The 19941-nt window shown below is 36.2% G+C and overlaps 1 protein-coding gene across 3 annotated transcripts in view; it reads right to left on the bottom strand.

The window, feature by feature from the left end:
• The window catches only part of dok7b (docking protein 7b), a 68711-nt gene extending 49849 nt beyond the window's left edge, over positions 1-18862 (bottom strand). For 2 of the 3 annotated variants that reach the window (XM_039690344.2, XM_039690353.2), the window contains exons 1-7: positions 18685-18862; positions 18516-18561; positions 16421-16651; positions 12835-13035; positions 7665-7784; positions 3789-3896; positions 2225-3036 (exon numbers count right to left, since the gene is read on the bottom strand). In XM_039690344.2, coding sequence (XP_039546278.2) covers positions 2225-3036; positions 3789-3896; positions 7665-7784; positions 12835-13035; positions 16421-16651; positions 18516-18561; positions 18685-18738 — 1572 coding nt within the window. In that variant the 5' untranslated portion in view covers positions 18739-18862. Of the gene's footprint in view, positions 1-2224; positions 3037-3788; positions 3897-7664; positions 7785-12834; positions 13036-16420; positions 16652-18515; positions 18562-18653 lie in introns of all 3 variants that reach the window. The other variant, XM_089132103.1, reaches the window with a different exon arrangement.
• Between the last annotated feature and the right edge of the window lie 1079 nt (positions 18863-19941).

Here is a 19941-nt window from a genome sequence, read left to right as displayed (position 1 = left end):
TCAGAAGTTGGGTACATTGTGGTCATAAAGGGATGGACATGGTCAGCAACAATACTCAGGTAGGCTGTGGCGTTGCAACGATGCTCAATTGGTACCAAGGGGCCCAAAGAGTGCCAAGAAAATATTCCCCACACCATGACACCACCACCACCATCCTGAACCGTTGATACAAGGCAGGATGGATCCATGCTTTCATGTTGTAGACGCCAAATTCTGACCCTACCATCCGAATGTCGCAGCAGAAATCGAGACTCATCAGACCAGGCAACGTTTTTCCAATCTTCTATTGTCCAATTTCGATGAGCTTGTGCAAATTGTAGCCTCAGTTTCCTGTTCTTAGCTGAAAGGAGTGGCACCCAGTGTGGTCTTCTGCTGCTGTAGCCCATCTGCCTCAAAGTTCGACGTACTGTGCGTTCAGAGATGCTCTTCTGCCCACCTTGGTTGTAACGGGTGGTTATTTGAGTCACTGTTGCCCTTCTATCAGCTCGAACCAGTCTGGCCATTCTCCTCTGACCTCTGGCATCAACAAGGCATTTCCGCCCACAGAACTGCCGCTCACTGGATGTTTTTTCTTTTTCGGACCATTCTCTGTAAACCCTAGAGATGGTTGTGCGTGAAAATCCCAGTAGATTAGCAGTTTCTGAAATACTCAGACCAGCCCTTCTGGCACCAACAATCATGCCACGTTCAAAGTCACTCAAATCACCTTTCTTCCCCATACTGATGCTCGGTTTGAACTGCAGGAGATTGTCTTGACCATGTCTACATGCCTAAATGCACTGAGTTGCCGCCATGTGAAATTAAGTGTTAACGAGCAGTTGGACAGGTGTACCTAATGAAGTGGCCGGTGAGTGTACATGCAAAACACACAAAAATGCAGTAACATACACTGATATTAAATAAATACATTATTTTAAACAGCAAGGATACATTCAATTAATTAAAAGTACCAGTTAATTCCATTTGTTTTGTTAGAAAAGTTTTATATTCCAAAAAAATTAAGCAGCACAAATATTTTCAACAGTGATGGAAATAATGTTACAAAAAGTTACGTTTTCTAATCATCCTGAAAATAAGTCCTATGTTTATCAAGAGCTTTATTACATGCAAGACTAAATATGTGATCTATATTATTAAATGTCCATGTAATAAAATGTATGTTGGTGATATATCTCGTTAATTTAAAGAGAGGATAACAGAACATAGAAGTATAACAAACAGAAAGGATCTAAAAAGTCTTGTCGCAAGACATTTTTGTGAGAGTAACCATAAAATGTAGTCTTTTTTTTCCTTGGTATTGAAAAGATAAAACACAGGACAAGAGGAGCAAAAACGAGAGGCTTTCTATATTTGTTTTATTTGAAAAGTCTGTTTCCAAAAGGTATGAATGAGGACCTGTGTCTTAAAGAGTTTCTGTGATTTTGATTTGTTGTTGTTTTAAATGGGACATATTATCTTGTTTTTCGATAACTTAATTCTTTATGATGTAGAAATGGGTAAAACATGCCAATTTGATAAAAGGAGGTTTTCTGATTGAGTGATTGTTTAATCTTGATCATTAATCTTTAAACTAATTAAACTAAGAGTGACATCTTGAGTGGAGCTTGTCAGCTGTTGTCAATAAATAGTCAACTTTGTCATCTCAGGAATAAATTACAATATATTCAAATAGAAAACGGTTCTAAACTAAGTTTTTATTTATTTTAATATTATTTCACAATATTACACATTTTATTGTATTTTTTTTGTAATCAAATAAATGCAGCCTTGGTGAGCATAAGATAATTCAGTCAAACATCTTTTTTTAAAGCATACTAAAAAACTGTTATCATATTAAGAACCAGACAGTAAAAACATGAATTTATGTCTCACAGCAAATTGTATGCTATATGCACTAAAAATAAATACTCAGGTGTTTGTTCTGAATTCTGACTACACTGTGTGCAATTTACGCTATTGATTCACACAAAAAACTGACAGACTACAGATTACACTTCCTGCTGTGCTGTATGTTTGTTTGATTCACTGCAAAGGATAAACTCAAAGGAGTCAGATATTCTGTCAGCAGGAAACTGTCGGATTCATTTTAGTATGGCATTTCACACAAAGAATATATGTGCGAGAACTCTTAATGAAAGCTAATGTTTAAAAAAAATACCAGTAAAAAACTACTCACAGAAAGACACAAAAAGCAAAATATCAACAAGAAAACAAATCTTGTTACCTTTCCTCCCCCACAGTCAGGACAGATGGCGGCCTGTGACTGTGGTGCGGTGGAGCCTTCAGGGGGCGCAACTCCTTCACCATAACAGTTGGATCTCCATTGGACTGTTTGTTTGGGGGTGGCATCTGCAGGGACACCCTCTGATCCCAGAGCTCCAGCAGTCAAAAACTGTTCCTGACTGGAGGACTGTTGTAGTAGGAGCCTACGAGGGATGTCGTAATGCTGCGGAGGTGGACTGGGTACCTGGTACATGGTGGCCTGCATTTGAGCAGACTCTTTGAGAGGGCACACACAGGGTTTGTGTTCAGGAATCAGGGGAATTGTCCGTACTGGAGTGTTGAGAAGGAAGTTTGAGTTTGAATTAGGGTTCTGAGGGAGGCTTGTTAAGGATCCAAACTCATCAGTCTCTCCATGCCCAATATCCACGCTACCAGTGTAGGAGGAGAAGCTTCCAGAATACGAGGAGTGGCTTCCGGTGGCGATGCCGCTGTCTGTTGAGCTCTGCCGTCCTGCCTCTTGAAGGCCTCTAGGATTAGGTGGCTTGGATGGGGGCCGAAGCCCTCCCAACATTACTCCATATAGACGCTCGTCACTGGACGTGCTGACAGAACAGGCTGTAGTCTTAGGTCCTGCAACCCCTAACAGTGGTGATGATGATGGTGGTGGTTCAATGGGAGTGGGGTGTCTGACTGGCTCAGGCCATATCGCCAGCCGGCTGCCCAGGCTGTTGTCAGAATGACTGGTCTCAGAGGAGGAGCTGGAGATGCTTCGATCATCTCCTGCCAAGGAGGCGCCGTAACTGAAGGTGGAGGCTGACAAATTATGACAAAGAGAGGGCGGATTAACAAATGTTTGCCTGGAAACAATTTTTCACATTGTGCATGCATTTCAAAAAGGGAGTAACACAAAAACTAATTATGACTTTATAATGTTCAGTTATTTTTTGGGTTCAACCAAAGAATGTTTGTTTTTCATAGGTATTTCATGTATTTTTGTACAATAAATAAATAATATGATGGACCTGACAACCAAAATTGTATCACTTTGAGCTTGCAGAATCATTTAAACTGAAATCAATATTTCTTCTCAGTTTATTTCTTTATCTACTTAGTACATGAATCTATACTATATGTATCCATAGTATAAAGTCAGTCAGTCATCATTATTATCCCTTTAGAATGAAGTTTCAGGATTTAGCTTGACTGTACATTATCCCTTACAAAACTTTGCTATTTGCGATGTAATAACAATAACAACAACAAATAAGAGCTTTAATTTATGTCTTTTTTCCCATGTGAAGGCTTTTATGATCCTTTTATAGTGCTTTAGTTTTATGGATTTTTTGGAGCGTGACCAATACTATGAACTGTTGCTGTGTGTAAATAAACTATGTAAAATATTCATCTAAAATTATACTTTTGCAATCCACTAAAATACTGAATGATTAAAAAAAAAAAAACTACTGATTTTAAATTTTTGGGTGAACTATTTTTTTTCAAAAACCTTATTTGAAATAAAATAGCCTCCTATGTGTGTTTATTTAGTGTATGGCTTTTTGAATTACCTGCCATGCTGTGGTGGCTGCAGATCGACAGCATACTGAGTCGTTTCTCTAGCTCACTGGCCTCCTGGCTAATCCTGTCTTCAATAGATGACGGGTTCGCATTGGGGTCTGTGGAAACATTACATTTTAATTAAACCAATACAGTGAACATTCATCAACCAATAATGTGAACATTCATCAATCATAGACACATGTACCAACATATATCCTTATGATCAAACAAACGAAGCACAAACATGGACCAGACAGCACTGATTTGTCACTGCGCATTAATTCATATATAATCCATCACTGTTGTATCACTGTCTCTGCTGGGAGAATTACTGGAGCCACTGGCCACATTTATCAGTTTCTACTGGTACATCACAGGCAGATCTCTCACACAAGCCCGCATACACACTTGTATTCACACACGGTAAGCTTTGAGACCTCCTTTTAAATATGGCAGTAGGTTGGTAATATTCTCTCTTACAATAGAATAAATCAGGACACTGAACACAAAGTGCTCAAATAAGACAATAAATCAGTCAGGAGAGAATAAACATATGAAAAAGTCATCTGGAACAGAACAAGAGGCAAAGAAAAGCAGAATATCGCATAGAAAAGCTGATATGGAGAAATAAAGTTTAGTGATAAATATTTCTGGCATCTTATAAGCAAAAAATGTCAATTTCATGCTGGTCTGAAGTTGTTCAACAGACATTCAAGCAATGCTAAAGGGCAACAAATTGACTGAAAAATCAATATTACACAAGCAAAAAAACTAAATCGAAAGTCAGAGCAAGTGAGTAGATTTTGTTAAAATACTTAAAATAATATTATACACAAAGTAATCTGCATTTTTTTTTCTTGCACATTTGAAAAACAGCACAGAGTGTGTGAAGAAAGCTGAAAGAGCATTTGCTTTTTGCATATTTAATTAAAGACATTTGTCACTGTACAATGTATCTGCTCTGTGAAATCCTTCTGAAGAATATGGAATGAAGTGAAATGCTGAAAAAGAAGAGTGCCTGTACCCCTTATTTATCACTGGCAATCTGAACTCAACCTTTATTGAATGTCAAAGGTTAAAATAAATCAAGTGCACATAATTAATGACTCCTATAGACATCTCAGTACGAGGGATGACAGACGAGAACTTCATGTAATGTGCATAAATCATAATTCTGTGAATTAAGAGAATGCGCTGTCATACACATCGAAGTAAACAAACTTTAAGGCTTTTGATTTACATCTTTATACTTTCATACATCAATCACAGAAACTGGGAGAATTTATAAAGGAAAAAAATACCGGAAAAAGTTTTCGCTGTGATTACAAGCAAACAAGCTATTATCGTCAAATCATCAAAAATCCACCATACAACAATCGGGCTGAAAATGATTGTTTGGTCCATAGAGAAATACCAAAATATGTTTAGCAATTTTGAATAATCATATTTTTAAGGCTGTGGTACACATACACAACATCAATGTAACAAAGGGGGAAATAATAACACCCGTCAAAAAATTGTCCACAGAGCATAAATCACCTCTGTAAATGGGTCTATGTAAATATGTAGTAATTTTTCCCCTATAGTAACATAGTATATTTATTATTTATTAGAAGAAATGGCCCTGGAGCAGACCGAGCATAATATTAGTGCTTCGCCGATCAATCTTTGTGTGGTTTCTTTGTGTGTTCTACAAGCTCTCTGACTATGTAGAGAGCCATTGTAAATATAACTGTACTAATTTTAGCTATGAACCACAGAAAGCTTTAAGCCACTTCATATCCACATATTCTTTTATGTTACTGACCATGTGTCAGCTCAATTCAGTTATTCTCAGTGTGGCAAGTTAATATCATTTTATGCTTACATGGCAAATCTATCTAGGACCAATCAATAAACTAAATGTGAATCTTACATTGATTTTTTTTTTTTTTTAGAATAATAATTCAGTATCCGGGAAGTCATGTAAGGTTCCATTAAAAAGATATGTACATAGATATTATTACCCTCCGTCAAGGTGGAGCCATTGAGTGGTCAGAATAAAAAAAAAAAAAACGATTGCCATTACAAAGCAAGACTCATTAAACTTCATTAAACTAAATGAATATGATGTTGAGTATTTTCTCCTTAAAACTGCAGTGAACAGTCTCAAAACACTGTTTGAAATCACTGGTGTTTCTGACGTCACAAACTACCTTGTAAACAATCACGTTAATGTATGATCTCTGAATGTATCTCTGAGCTGGTCTGAGTCAGTGGAGGCAGGGCTTATTTGCATATTCATAGAACTGCATACACTAAATGAAGCAAGGGTGTAGTTACATTCAAGATATTTTAAGGCATGAATATTTTTTTCAAACAAATTTCAAGTTTTTTTGTCATTTTGGTGAAAGATGAGTTATAAGGGATGCAATTATTTATTACAGGGGGACTTTTAACTTTTATGTACTGTTTGGTGTCTCAGACATACTTAACATTGAATTTTCAAGTTGATATGACTTTTTAATAATCTTATGAGACCTGATTATTAAATAATTTTCAACTTGATAACACATTTTTAAATGGCATGTCACATGAAAAATATTGCATTTCTTACATTAGGGATTTGAGAAAATCCAATTGAAACATTAAATAATGCAATGAATTTTTACATAACAAAATTATGTATCAGAAGAGTTCTGCTAATTATTTATTTGTTATTTTAAAAGGTACACTATGTAATTGCTGGCCCTCTAGCAGTTTAACAACAAAACTACATGCAAGGTTGTGCTTTGACTCTGCGTGATTCACTACTAAGCTTAAGATATAACCAGTTTAGATGGAAAGGATCTCAAGCTAACTAGCTGAAGACGTTACCGTAGCTATACCCAGACAGTGTACTTTCTTGAAAACACATTCCAGCACAGCACTGTAACAACCATAATGAAATGACCCTTCACAATAGATAATGCATTACAATGAACTTTTTTCAGAGAGCTAACATATGACAATTTATCTGTTCAGTAAAATACCTTACTCGCCTGTCGAGTAATAAAAACATCATCTCCACATTGTTTTTACAACATTTCAAATCCCTCAGTTCTCACCATCGCTCAAGCCAATGTTGATTCTTGTTTTATTACGAGCTCTCTTTTGCCAGGAAACTCTCCTCTGTTCAGATGATTCCCCGAAGGTTGAAATTTAGCAGCTCCATGTCAAACTTTCTCGCTCAATGTGACAACTAACCCACTCCCACACGAGTCAAAGTAGTAACTTTTCTCTATTTAAGGATATGACGAGACACAAATATGTATACAATTTCACATGAAAACCATCCCATCAGGTCTAAAATATAAACTTATAATAGGCTTATAACAGTCAATCAGGTTAAGACAAAACCACATGTTGGATGAAGGATTGATGATGTATTGACATTCAAATAATGTTGTTTATTCAAAACAAAATGAAAAGTTACATATTGTACTTTCACTTTCACATTTCCAAGCAGTACATGCCTGCTGTGTGACAAAACAGAGAGATGTAGCTTCAAAAATATCTGCCTACTAGATTTTGATTCGATCAGAGCAGGCTATTAAATTGAATTAGAGGGAATATAAAAAACTAAAAAAATTGTATTATTATTTTTACATTTACATAATTGGAGCCTCTGGGACTCCAAACAAAAAATTAGCAGCCATTCTGAGCAGAACATGAGGGTGCTGGGAAAAATAAAGAGGGAGAGAAGGAAACTTGACACCACATATCAGTCATACACAGAGCTTAGACACAAATATGTGCACGCAGCATACAGCCCACACACAGCAAGCTGATGAGGCCAACATTAGCAACTTTGTAATCTCTGATCTGAGATGTTACATCACACACCTCCACAAGTATGAACTCACCTGGCAGGACTGGGCTCAGTCCAAACGGCCCCCTGCTTGGTGATATGCCACGAACGATGCAATCGAACAAAAAGCTGATCTGTTCTCCTTCTGCACATGCAAGAAAGAAAACACCAGCCCCTACGGAGACAGAGAGAAAAGAAATAGCTTCTTAATGTCTTGAGCCCATTTTATTCAAAAGACATGCACCATTTCATATTCAGATTGATATTAATTTTCCCATTGCAGAACTGAACAGAAAATTAGTTTAGTAATGACCACAATAGATGTCACAAGATTACAACAAATGAGGGAACATCAAGTCATTCCTCGGAGCAGACGAAAACATTGACATTTCACTGATTCAGAATAAATGAATTATATAGACTAATCCAACCCAATGGAACCAAGAAAAACTATACGAGTTCATAAATCATTCAAAAAAAAAATTAATCAGGCATACAAAGTCTATAAAGTAAAGTAAAGTAAAGGCTAATTGATAACAGTGATAATTTATCAATGAGCCAAATGCATGGAAGTTATATATCTAATAGGTCCACAGCTTTTGAAACGAGAAAAAAAAGAAACAGTGTTATAAAACTTAAGTTTATTTTTTGCACTTAGCATAATTATAATTTATGAAATAAGTGGATTGTGTACCAAGAAAATCCATTTCAGTGCCCACACCTCCCTCATACAAATGTCAATAGCATCTGCAAAGCCTGAAACACTTTTCAAACTAAAATAAGAGCTGGCAAAAGCACAGCTGAATGTTACTGAAAAACAAGCTAATAAAGAGCCTTAAGGCTTCGAGTATAATGTGAACACTGGGGTAACAAAGACCTTATTTGTGACAACATGCATTAATGATTCATCCGCAGTCAGATTATGACAGTTTTTCTTTGTAGGACATTTTTAGGAGAGACTTAGGCGGTCTTTCATGAAGGCAAATATAGTCCTGTCAAATCCCTCAGCATCACTGTGGAGACGGTATAGGAGGGACAGTCCATTACAAAAATAACCATAACACCCTTAGCACTTGGTTTCATAATTCATAAACACACTGCTAGGCTATTAATACTTAAGACAAATCTGTGGCTTTATTTACCTTGCCCACATTTTGAGAATAAAACAGGCCTTCCCGCTTTTGCTACGTTATAGACTTTTTGATTATGAAAATACACAGATGACTCTGCTAACATGTGCAGCATACAATAGAGTAATATATCCCACAATGCAATGTGGTTAAACTTACATTTCTACATTACATTATATTTTTAAACAGTTATTGACTTAAAGTGCCAATTTAAAAAAAAAAGACTTGTTTGAAACGAATATTGTTGCATAATGAATTCTGTTTCACTTTTTTTTATAATAAGCCATTTACAGTGTATACTGCACAGCATTCAATAAAATAAGTCAGTATTCCAGTTCAAACATAGGCATTCTCTGACATACTTTACAATTCCTATGACTTTTATGTGCGGTATAAAAAGTTACACAAGTAAATAAATGTGTCATGTGTAACATCTGTAATCAAGTTAAGATCAAACACTTGCAGAATCATTTAATTAGAGTTGCACTGTCAGTTTCAATTTGGGTTACAATTTTTCTAAGTCTGTTGACAAACTAAACCAGTGAATAAACTCACATCCATTCAGTCTCTGAAATCAAATGAGACTGCTGACACGCTCACTAATTGCACTGCCAGTATGTGTTTTGTCACGGCTAGTGGCCTGTGACATTGAATTGCGCTAGAGACAGCAACAGGGCCATATTTTCAATTTAATTCACTCTGTCCCCGAGCAGCCAACTGCTGAATTACACTAATGGCAATGGGAGGGACATGACCTCTGTGTGCGTGGCAGAGACCAATCGGAGCTCATGCCTGTCAAACTATAATGAGATAAAGCACTGGCTAACAGTATGCACCAGACAAGGTAATTATTTCATATATGCATCTACTGTAAAATGCAAACTTGCCTGTCTTAGTATCTGTTTCCTTGTATGTTTTCATGAATTAACATACATTTTCAGAATGCATGAAGTGGTAGTAGTGGTTGTAATGAAGATTCAAATTCAATCGAATTGAACAAGCTCTCTTTATGTGGATGTCTAAGCCCAGAGATCATGTCCAGCTCTGTTGATTTGCGTTTCACTGACTTTGAAGGAACATCAAATTAATTTAAATATGCTCAAATGTGTAAAAACAAATCTAAAAGTATTTAAAGGTGCTCTAAGCGATGGTCACACATTTTTTAAGCCCAAACATTTTTTGTCACATACAGCAAACATTTCCTCACTATCCGCTAGCTATCTGTCCCCTAAACAGACTGTAAAAAAAAAAAAAAAAACGCGGTCTATGCAGACAACTCCACAAATGGCAACAAATACAAACTGCGGCAACCCGCTCCACGAAACATAACAAACTGTTCCAGCCAATAACTGACAAGAAGGCCCTGGGGGTGGGGTTTGGGGGGTTAGTGCGCGGATGAGGAGGGAGGGAGGGTCTAGCCTCCGTTTTGTTTGAAAATACTCTAAATGTCAACAAGAAGTCACGTCACCCGACATCACTTAGCGCACCTTTAACATTTAAGATATATTTTGAGTAAGAATAATACAAATATATTCATATATTTTTTTAAAAAATGATGCTATGATTATTTAATTGGGTTTCTCTTGTTTTAGCATGTGTTCATAATTTCTTTGTGTGACAGCCTGGCCAACAACTATGTCCACACAATATAGCTTGTTTCATTGGATCATTACAAATAAAACAACCGACTCAAAGCACAACTACGCAATATGTTTCTTTAACCAATTTTTTTATAATATTGAAATAAAGGGGGAAGATGTCAATTATCCTAGGTTGGAAATCACTTTTTTTTATTTTCTAAATAAAGGGGTTCTTTTTGTGATTTTAAGAGCTTTGTGCATGTACAGTTTCCATGTACATAAATGTACTACAACAGCAATGAGAGTCTGGTGTCCAATGTGAGCACCCCTGCCCCCTCAAATTCTTCCACTTGGCAGGAGACCTTTCACATGCCACCTCACCACCTAAACGCATAAAAATGCCCACTGTCCCAGCATAGTGCATTCAAACAGCGTCTAACAAATATCCTGAACACCTTTTAATGTGAAAAATGTATTATCCTGATTATGATTGCAATAAAACCCCGATTTGTGCTGTGACAACATGGCAGTCGTTGACCCGGTGTAAGGAAGTTTCATATAAGATGGAGCATTAAAGCTGCTGAAGCCACAGAACAGCTGCAGTTGGATTTGCCAGAGAGGCAGCTGGTAAGTTTCACTGGTGCTAACGCAACGTCTTACACTGCATATCACACATTACCACAATCTGTGTGGGTGCACAAAAGTAATGTGTACTGATTCTGTAAGTATGGGGGGGAGTGAGAGAGGGAGGGAGAGAGACGGAGAGACTAAAGTGTGACTGAGGTTATCTGGTTTGCACATTTACTATTGGCAATCACCTCTCTGCTACTTCCCCCGCAGAGAACATACGACCAAGCGACAAAGAGGCAGGGGTACAAGAATATGGAGTTTCCTTTGTTATTCAATAAAACATTGCAGTGCATGTAAATATATGAAAACCTTTATTTTTCTTTGTGCATTTCGAACACTTTTCATCACAAACGCACAAATGTTGCTATCTTTTCTGCTGTCTTTTTTGCGGGTCTAAATCTTTTGCTTGCGAATGAAGCCGTGTCTCAGTGGGCGGTCTCTAACAACCGGAATGGAAGGCCCTTTTCTATTGGTCACCCTGGATCGAAGTGACAGGTTGACCACGCCCACTATGTTTTCCCAGAGCTGCCGCGCAGTGTGTCTGAGAGAAGAGCCAGCGACTTGTAACATGGCGAGACACTGCATTAACAATATTAGTTTTAAAACTGATAATATCGGTAAATAAAATACATAATATAAATCAGGTTTTATAAATTACTTCAAACGCTTTCTTTCGTTAATGATTAAATTGTATTACAAGCACTTATCTAGCAAGACAGGTTTTAGATATTTTTCCAAGCAGTTTTTAACTTTACTGTTATGTAATTGCATTTTCATATTTAAGTTTAAATAGAGATTTAAATAACGCTGACTGACAGAAAAGATTAGCTATTGTTAGCTGCTGTTTTATATAAATAAGGTACAGTGTTTAACTTTTGGTCCTCTAGAGACATGCAGTTTTGTAAGTTAAGTAAAGAAATAACAGTGATCATAATTTGTGATCAATGATCTGAATTTTTATCTAGTCAAAAACCAAGCAAACAGTTACCTTCTGAATTAACTATTTTTGTTACATCAGCTAATTTTGAAATGTAAACTGATATTTCCTACTGTCACACTACAACAAAAGATACAACAAAATAACTGGATTAAAACCCATTTCTGTACTATTGGTGGGTCTGGCTGCTAGCTATGCTGTTGTGTTGGCTAATAAAATCTATTCAGAGGTAAAACTAACCACAGACTGGTTTAGCCAACGTTAAGTATTTAAATGGCAGAGCATAAGAATAATTCAGTTCAACACAATGTAAAATCCCTCCGTCTTCACTGTCTTCGCGCGTCCTCTAGACTTCTGCTCGTCAGTAGTGGGCGTGGTCAACCCATCACTTCGATCCAGGGTGACCAATAGAAAAGGGCCTTCCATCCTGGTTGTTAGAGACCGCCCACTGAGACACAGCTTCATTTGCGAAAAAATGAACCTTTCAACTCGCAAGCAAAAGGTTTAGACCGGCAAAAAAGACAGCAGAAAAGAGACCAAAATTTGTGCGTTTGTGAAGAAAAGTGTTTGAGATGCACAAAGAAAAATAAAGGTTTTCAAAGATTTACATGCACTGCAAATAATTTTGTTATCAACTTTATTTTTGAGCCTTAAGATTTTTTTTTCAATCTTTTACTTTTTTTAATTACAAAATAATTAGCGTTACTCTCAAACACAGTATATTAGATTGAATAAAAAAAAACAAAGGAAATGCCATACAACAACAAACCAACTCTATTATCATGGGATTTGTTTCACTGAATAAAATGCAGTGTTCTACCAAAACAAAATAAAAGAGATGTCCAAGAAACCATTTGCATCTCAAAAACATCAAGTGTCAAATGAGCACTTTGGCAAAGAAAATATATTCAAGAATAGCACTGAATAAGGAAAAGAACATGAACTTACAGTAGCCACATCTTGTTCCACCCTCAAAGACAAATCCATTAGGAACGGCGCCATAACGCCTTAAGTCTGACAGTTTCCATTGGCCGATGACAGTTGGAGGGAGGTCTCTGGCGATCACAAGCAAATTGTTGCACAAATGCAGGGAGGCGGGGCCACTTTCTAGTTTGCTGCCAGGCTGGACATTAACATTAAACCTGTGAACTGAAAAAGAGACAAGTTTATTATCAAAGAGCACAACTTTAAAATTAGCACATCAAAGCAAAGCAGTTGTACTGGACACCTAATGTCATTCCATCAGCTAAAAGGACAAAGTACATTTGCATTTTAAAATTCCAAAATCTTACCATTGTATAATGTCTTAACATAAACAAAATGGCAAATTCTACAGTTTTGTATATCTGTGTAGTTTGGGTAACACTTTATTTTAAGATGATTAAGTTACATGCAACTACATTTACTTGAATAAAAACAGTAAATCATGCATAATTATAAATAACTAACACTAAACCAAACCCTAACCATAACTCTAAGTACATGTAGTTAGTACTCATACTTGTGGATAAGCTATGGAAGCTTGTTTCCACCACTTAATGAACAATAAAAAAAGTATTTGTGACTTTTTCTCTCCCAATTCTGACTTTTTTTCTCACAATTGCGAGTTTACATCTTGCAATTCTGAGTTCTGAGAATTGCAAGATATTAAGTCAGAATTGCGAGATATAAAGTCAGAACTGGGAGATATAAAGTCAGAATTGCGAGATATAAAGTCAGAGTTGCGTGATATAAAGTCAGAATTGCGAGATATTAAGTCAGAATTGTGAGATATTAAGTCAGAATTGCGAGATATAAAGTCAGAATTGCGAGATATTAAGTCGCAATTGCGTGTCGTAAAGTCAGAATTGTGAGATATAAACTATTCTGAGGGGGGAAACTATTCTGGGAAAAGATGCCAGAATTTCCAGATATAAACTCGCAATTATGTGTTATAAAGTCAGAATTGCGAGATGTAAACTCGCAATTGTGAGAAAAAAAGTCAGAATTGTCAAATAAAAAGTCTATTTACAAAGACTATTTCTCAGAATTGCAACTTTATATCTCGCAATTGCGACTTTGTCTCACAATTCTGACTTCATATCTCGCAATTATGAGATAAAGTCGCAATTATTTAATTTTTTTATTCAGTGGCGGAAACAAGCTTCCATTTAAGCACAATGTAAATACATCAGATTAAAATAAAGTGTAACCTTATTTTGAATTAACATACTACTTGAACATTTTTTTTAAAGGAGCATACTGTATTTTGACTCATAAACCGATATTCTGCCCATCAAATTATCTTTCTACCAAAAGTTAACAGATTCATATCAAATTGTCAACCATCAGAGACATCAACCATCATTTAAACAGAAAACTGAGTAATGAAGTAAGCGTGAGTAGTGAACAGGGTTCCTTTGACCATCCAATTTCCATAATATTTCTAGTTTTATGTGAACACTTGTGAATAATGTTTTTTTAGAATATTACTGAATCAGATTCAATCTGCCAATCAATCATTAAGATTAATTCTTTTAATGACTGAACAGATCAATTCGCAAACATATCGAGCCATACTATGGCATGTTTACTTTACACAAGAGTGATGTCTTATTTATAATATATTTGGTCATAAAGGTCATGAGATATTTACTAAATTTCCAACACATTTTCAGGCATGGCAAACATCATTTTAAAATTCCCTGATATTTCCACCAGTCCATGGCTACGGGAAGGAACCCCAAATTGATCATAATTAGTGGATATTTATTTGCAGCTGCATTTTTATTAGTCTTGTTTTAGGCACAGACAAATTTGGAGCAAATTTATTTCAAGATCAATATATCTAATTGGGCAATACAGGCATTATCATAGACTCCAAATAACTCAAAAAAAAAAAAAAAAAACTCAATTTATCATAACATTTATCATATCAAATTCCAAGAGGGCATAATGCATAATGATACAGTTTGCTCGCGGCAGTGTGTGTGTGTGTGTGTGTGTTGCATAAGCAATGAGATTCATGCTTTTTACTTCATAATTACTATTCCATTGTGCACCGTTGTGTGTTAGGCTATATGTGACAACTTGTCACATATAGCCTAACACACACAAAATATTTATCAATCATATATATTTTATATTATAAGATTTATCCATACAACACACACTCTTAGATCTCAATCTATGGTCAGCAAAGCAAGGCAGTCTGAAGTCACTAAAAAATCAGTCATGATTCAAACTGAGGGAACGTGCTACTGCACAGTGTGCTAAAGCAGTTTAGAAGGAAACTGATAAGAGCAACAGAGCAGAATGACACATCATCAGCACCCCACTACACCAGACTCAATCTATCATCCTTCTGACTGCCTTAAAGACAAATACCAAACAAACAGGAGACCTGAAAATTAAGGAGGTATCACAGTGGAGATGACACATGGATTAAGAAACAGCTACCAAACAAGAGCTTAACCATTCAACACTTTAGCTGAATGTGGAAATTAAAACTTTGATTTGAAATAACTTGAAGTCATCTGAACTAAGTCTAAGATAAAAGACTATATGTTTTTTTTGGTAAGTGTTACTCTGTCAAAAATGTATTCAAGAAAAACTTTAGATCTTTCGGCGTATCATACATCACAGGGGTCCCAATTATAACTTGGCTGCTTTCTCAAAGGGCAGGCCACACCACTCTGACTTGAGAGTGTATGTGTACGTGTGAAATCAATAGATCCAGGGTGTAGGTGTGTGTCTGTACGTGTTTTTCGAGGGTGTCTGGGATTAACAGACCCAGTAGTCGTCTTGACTCATATAGTGCCCTGAGGGAGATCAAACTTTAGCTATGTTTGATAGAAAAAAAACCCCAAAATATTTCATAAATTAAAAAGTAAGAAGTAAAGACTAAGGATTTACATAATAAAACTAATATATATACATACATACATACATACATACATATATATATATATATATACTGTACACTGTATACTGTATATATGTGTGAAATTAATTTTAAATGTCATTAAAGTTCTCGACATCAAATTGGAGGATTTTTGAAAAAGTTGCTCTATATATATATATATATATATATATAAATATGTGTGTGTGTGTATGTATATATATATATGTATTACACACAATTATAATAAACAAATAATAAACAAAATTACACACAATTTGGCAGGTTTCATTGAATTATCACAAATAAAACAATTGACTCCAATATATATATATATATATATATATAGATATATAGTGAACAAGTCATATAGACTACTGTTATGATGCATGATAACAGTATGAGAACAGCCCTCAGTTACTTTGAAATGCCATTATATGGCTGTGAACTAAAAAAAAAATGCTAAAATAAAAACACAGCATTGAACTGTCATTGTGTGGCTGCTGAATGATTTTTACCAACAAAAAAAAAATCTGTGTGATCCACATACAAATAACAGCATGCGAGTTTGGAACGACATGAGGGAGAGTACTGTAAATAATGACAGATTTTTAATAAATCCTCTTTTTGATCTGACACATGCTATTCACTCACCCTCTCCAAGGCTGTAGCGGATACGAGCATCCCAGGCCAGAAGAGTCACTCTGTTGTCGAAGCCCAGCATGACAGACTGGCTCAGGCAGAGCAGACTGAGTGCATAATTCACTCCATCAAACCCCTGAAGAGCCTCCAGTCCACAGATATCCCTCAGCGTGGCCTGATTCCTCTCCCGCTGTCCTTTACTCTTCTCTCCACGCTCCTTATACACCAGCAAGGACAGGCAGTCTAACACAGTCAGGATAACAAATTGATAAAACATCAGAACAGAAATGCATCTTACACTTACAAAAACTGCCAAACATCACAATGATAATATTATGGGTTTTTTTTTTTTGGTAACTTGGAGTTCCATATAAACACCACTGCGCATGAAATCACTCAGAACAATTGTATGAGCACTATTACCATAAATGTAACATTCAAGTAAAATAAAATCTTTACAGGTACAGGTTGCTTTCATATCTACACTGTGTTGCATAACAATTCCATGAGTTGATATTATAATTTGCATCATCATCATCAGGAATTACATCATCAGGAATTACAACTGACAAAGTAATGCATGCATGGGGCACAGATACTGGGCCATGAAATATAAACTGTCTTTCCATAGACTAGTGTTGTGTGTGACAACATCAAGCCATAGTCTCTGGGATGACTGCACTTGTTGTTTTGAATGCAGTAATGTTTTGTTTTTATACTTCTGTACAAAAGAACAAACCACTTCATCACCAGACTTCTGAAACACTATGTGAGGAGTCGAGCAGCTGTCATAACACACATCAAAAGACAGTGATCCGTGAAAGCAACTGGAGACTAACCTATTAAACAATGACAACTTCAGACAACAGGGATCCAAAAATGACCTATGCGCTAGCAAAGTTTACCTAAAGAAGTTATGCAAGTGTTTGGCTTGCAATGTGAATGCTGATGCTAATCATAAGAGAGACGGGGGTCATTGTTTTTTAGTCATTTTTTAACATCAGACAGAGAATATTTATCAGAGAAGGTTCATTTTTTTATGTCTGCATACACTTTTGAACATTTCTACCATTATCAGCCAATAAAAAAGTTATATAAACAAGTTAAAAGTAAAAAAAATAAAATATTATGATCTCAACTACCACTATAACAAAATGAACTAAACAACAAATTATAGCCAATTATAAAAAGTAAAAATTATAAAACAGCAAAAATTAAAGTGAAAAATGTAAGTATATTTAGGCCTATATGGTATACACTCAAGATTCTGCTTTGCCCATAAAACGTAGGCATTAATATTTCTAACATTTGAAACACAGGTCAACATACTATTGCAAAAAATATGATGGTAGTGGTAGGTTGGAGTTTAGATTTTAGTTTGCAGTACAGAATTCACAAAATTCTAATTTACAAGGTTTTTTAACAAGAAATTTCAATCAAACACAAAACCACTCCTAGAGATGTTTGTAGCCTACCCTAGGCGTTTGTCAATGGAAATTTGAAAACACTTTAGGCAACAATAAGGTTTCATTAGTTAACTTTAATTAATATAGGCCTATTGAAATATGAACATGATAAAATACAGACGTTCATTGTATTGTTTTTTTCATGTTTCTAGTTCACAGTCCATTAAACTAATGTTAACAAACACAACTTTTGATTTTAATAATGTTAATACATGCACAAATTAACATTAGCCTAATAGTAGCAGTCTTGTAGTAGGCTATTACCTAATGTTAACGTAAAGTCAAACGTTAGTGATAGATCTTGTGACGTAGCCCCTGTCTCGACTACAAACACGATTTTTTGTACGACATTGCTGTTTTAAAGTAGCCTACATGTTGTAGCTGTTGTTCCAAAAACCGCTTGAGCCAGAGTGAATTAACTGCGACATTGTGACACGTGCATCGAGAGTCATTCCGATATCACGCATAACGACCGTGGCAATACCTCACATACATACCGTCACGAGAAAAAAAAAACAACCGTGACAGCGCTATGTCAGGCTTTTGCTACATAGAAAGTACGTTTATGAAACAAAACAGCAATTTAATGCATTTTAATAGCTAATCTCAACAGCAGCTTAAAAAGTCCAAGTAGGATTTACCTGCTACCGGTGAAGGTTTCCGAAGAATCACCCATCTGTTTTTCCACTGTAAACGCAGGGAAACAAAACAACAAACAACGTAGTGTTCGTTACGACAAACAAACAAAGTTTAAGTTTTCCAACAATAATAAACGATACCGTAAACGTAGTTTGCGTTGCTTTTAACCACCTTTTTCCCCTCTCGGAGTCTGACTTGTCCCTCTACGACAACCGTATCCGTCATCTTGTGTCATGGTTCCCGACAGCTGTGTGCGTTCCGCGGCAGTGAGTGAGGGGGTCACTTTCAAAATAACCTCCAGAACTGTCTACAACACGCACAAACTCTCTCACCCACATAACTCTGACATGCATTGACCCACCCTCTAAACAGAGACCTACACTAGAAAGGAAAAGGTTTTTACAGTTGTTCATTGGGTCAAGGTGCCAATTTAATTTACAACACCTGGCCAAAAGATGCAAGCATTCTTGCAAGTCTCAGACATGTCAAGCATGTGGTTTAGGAGACATGTAAACAAACATGGCATTGTGTGAACTTCTCATTATTAGTTAATAATAATCTGCAATTATAAAAGTAAAAATGTTTAACCACATACAGGCTAAATGAAACTGCAGGATAAATGGGAACCCTTTATGGGTTGTAGCACTCTTGCAAGGGCCAGAGTAACTGAGGAATAGTTAACACTGAAGTGAGTTGGGGTAGCAGCATTTTAAATATCAAATAAGTCCTAAAGGCACAATTTAGACATCAATATAATATCCCTGCAAAGACACAAAAGGCCTTTCTTTGGTGTGCGTGTGCAGTATTTTAGGGCCCAGATCAATTTGTAATTAGTGTATAAATGTCAGATGTTCCTGCTTCTTTGAAGCAACAGATGCTCTGGACCTGGGTAACATGGATCATCATGTTACATTTGTGTGTATTTAAGTGTTAAACTAGAAAAATGCTAGAAGCTTTTAAGCTCACTTTAATTCAATATTTTTTGATTTGTGTAAGGTGAGTGTAGGAGTGGATAACTCTATGTGTTCCTTTATTCCAAAGATGTGGCTTTTTATCGAAAAATCAGCTGTTTTGACAGCTTTTGGGAGTTTGTTCCACAAGTGGAGAGATCAAGAAATGGAGAAATGTCTGGACCTATAAGACAAGCAGTAACCTTTTATATGGAGATTTGAGGGAGTTAGGCGAACAGAACGCCCTGACAGTAATGGCTGGGCTGGGGTGAAGTTTAGATGAAGGATTGAAGATAGTGGGCGTCAGGCCATTGGCAGTAGTGTAAAAGTCAGAAATGGCGTCCTATTGGCAGGCAGCAGAGGCGTAACATGAGATAATTCCAGAGGTTAAAGTCAAGTCAAGCTGAAGCATTTAGAATGCACTCTAGAGGACAAATAGCATATATTAGACGGAGTGAAGGTGTAAAATGTCTACAGT

The sequence above is a fragment of the Pimephales promelas genome, chromosome 6 (genome assembly GCF_988280905.1).
Source record: "Pimephales promelas chromosome 6, fPimPro1.hap1.1, whole genome shotgun sequence".
Taxonomy (NCBI): domain Eukaryota; kingdom Metazoa; phylum Chordata; class Actinopteri; order Cypriniformes; family Leuciscidae; genus Pimephales; species Pimephales promelas.
This window is presented reverse-complemented; position numbering and strand designations above follow the sequence as displayed.